This window comes from Limulus polyphemus, unplaced genomic scaffold, assembly GCF_000517525.1.
Source record: "Limulus polyphemus unplaced genomic scaffold, Limulus_polyphemus-2.1.2 Scaffold277, whole genome shotgun sequence".
In the NCBI taxonomy this organism is placed as follows: Eukaryota; Metazoa; Arthropoda; class Merostomata; order Xiphosura; family Limulidae; genus Limulus; species Limulus polyphemus.
In genome coordinates this window covers 674121-675767 of record NW_013665887.1, presented here as the reverse complement: position 1 = coordinate 675767, position 1647 = coordinate 674121, and the positions used below count along the sequence as shown (strand labels likewise).

The window sequence follows — 1647 nt, the reverse complement described above, 5'->3', positions numbered from 1 at the left end:
CAGATAGCCCATTGTGTAGCTTTGTGCTTAATTACAAACAAACAATATAAATAGATATATAAATTGTATACTTAAAATTTTACACTGAAATATTAAGGGTTAAATTTTTTATTTTATTTTAAGACACTAAGTTAAATTATAAGATTTAAGAACAATATACTATCTTCAGTTAATATTTTGAATTTCACAGCTGCACAAGTAATATTCACATTTTATCTGTTTCTTTTAAATAAACAGTTTAAAAAAAAAGAAACTGAAAGTGCAAAATGTTGATTCTGATTATTGAAAGTTTGTAATAAGTTCAAATATTAAAACCCATATACAATGGTAAATAATGTATAAACAGAAACTAGTTCATATAAAATAACTTACTGAATGAAAAGCCACTTCTATAGATCATCTATAGTGACTGAGCTTTTATATCTGTAGTTGTATGTAGATATTTTTCTTCTGAACTTTTTCTTTAATATCAATAACTGTTTGAGACTCTGAATAGCCAAGACTGTGCATAAAATAAGTACAATTAAAACATTTGTCATATAAGTTTCAAATAAAACTGTAAATTAAATTAATCTATTTAGGAAGAAAATCTTTTTGGTAATTGAAATTATAAGACATGCTCTTTATTGAGAGAATGAAGATTACGATACTATTGTGCCCATTTTTTTTTATGTTTCCCTGTCAATGCAGTAATCAATTGATGAATCTCCAATTCAGGTGGTATATCATGTCAACTTTGAATAAGTTCTTCCTTCATCCAACCTGGACCAATGGTTTAGCTTAATCATTACACTTCCATCACATTCACAACCACATCTAGAACATTTCAAGCATGTTTCATTGCGACATCATTTTACTCAAGTTAATTTCTCTGTGTTTGCTCTCATGGTCTCGGATCCAGTTACAAAACAATTTTGGGTTTTATATTTTTTTATTATGATTGCATATATTCTGCAGTAAGGTCTCAAAATTCATATTTACACCCAACAGATACTTGCAAGATGTGACCAAGGCCATACCTAATGTCTGTGAAGACTGTAAGTTTTTTTTAGTTCATTTTTTTTCTTATCAGAAAAGTGAACTAGTCTTAAATATTTGGTGCAGGTTTTCAAATCTTTCATTGAATTTTAAAGAATAGATAAATGAATGTTTAACTGAAAATAATTTATGTACATTTAATTTAATTTCTTAGAAATTTTAAAATACTCTTTTTATTTTGTAGCTTGATTAAGTGAGCTAAGGAGATTTTAAAGCTCCATTTTTTAATGCTATTTTTAATGACCCTGTTATGACGTAGTAAAACATTATTTTACAGGAGGGTAAAGTAATGTATTAATATTTATCTTGTTTGTTAATTGTTTAGCCATTTAGTTGAAAAGCTTCTCAGTTGTTCAGCAATAAATTTACAGACTTACAATGTTAATATTTGGGATTTGATTCCTTGCATTGGATGGACTACAGATAGCCTATTGTGCAGCTTTGCACTTAAAAAAAAAGAAGAGAGAGAGAGAAGAAAAGGGTATTTCAAAGTAGTAAACAAAATTTAACTTGTTTGTTATTCTTGCTGTACGGCCACGGACGGATGTTACGGTACGAGCAGTAGAAGAATTTAACACTTGGACTTTTGGTATTTACTATTCTTTCTAA

The 1647-nt window shown here is 28.0% G+C and overlaps 1 protein-coding gene across 3 annotated transcripts in view; it reads left to right on the top strand.

The window, feature by feature from the left end:
- Positions 1-1647, top strand: part of LOC106456979 (semaphorin-2A-like) — an 80316-nt gene that overhangs the window by 76496 nt on the left and 2173 nt on the right. For all 3 annotated transcript variants that reach the window (XM_022382786.1, XM_013916361.2, XM_022382785.1), the window contains exon 15: positions 991-1037. In XM_022382786.1, coding sequence (XP_022238494.1) covers positions 991-1037 — 47 coding nt within the window. The remainder of the gene's footprint in view (positions 1-990; positions 1038-1647) is intronic.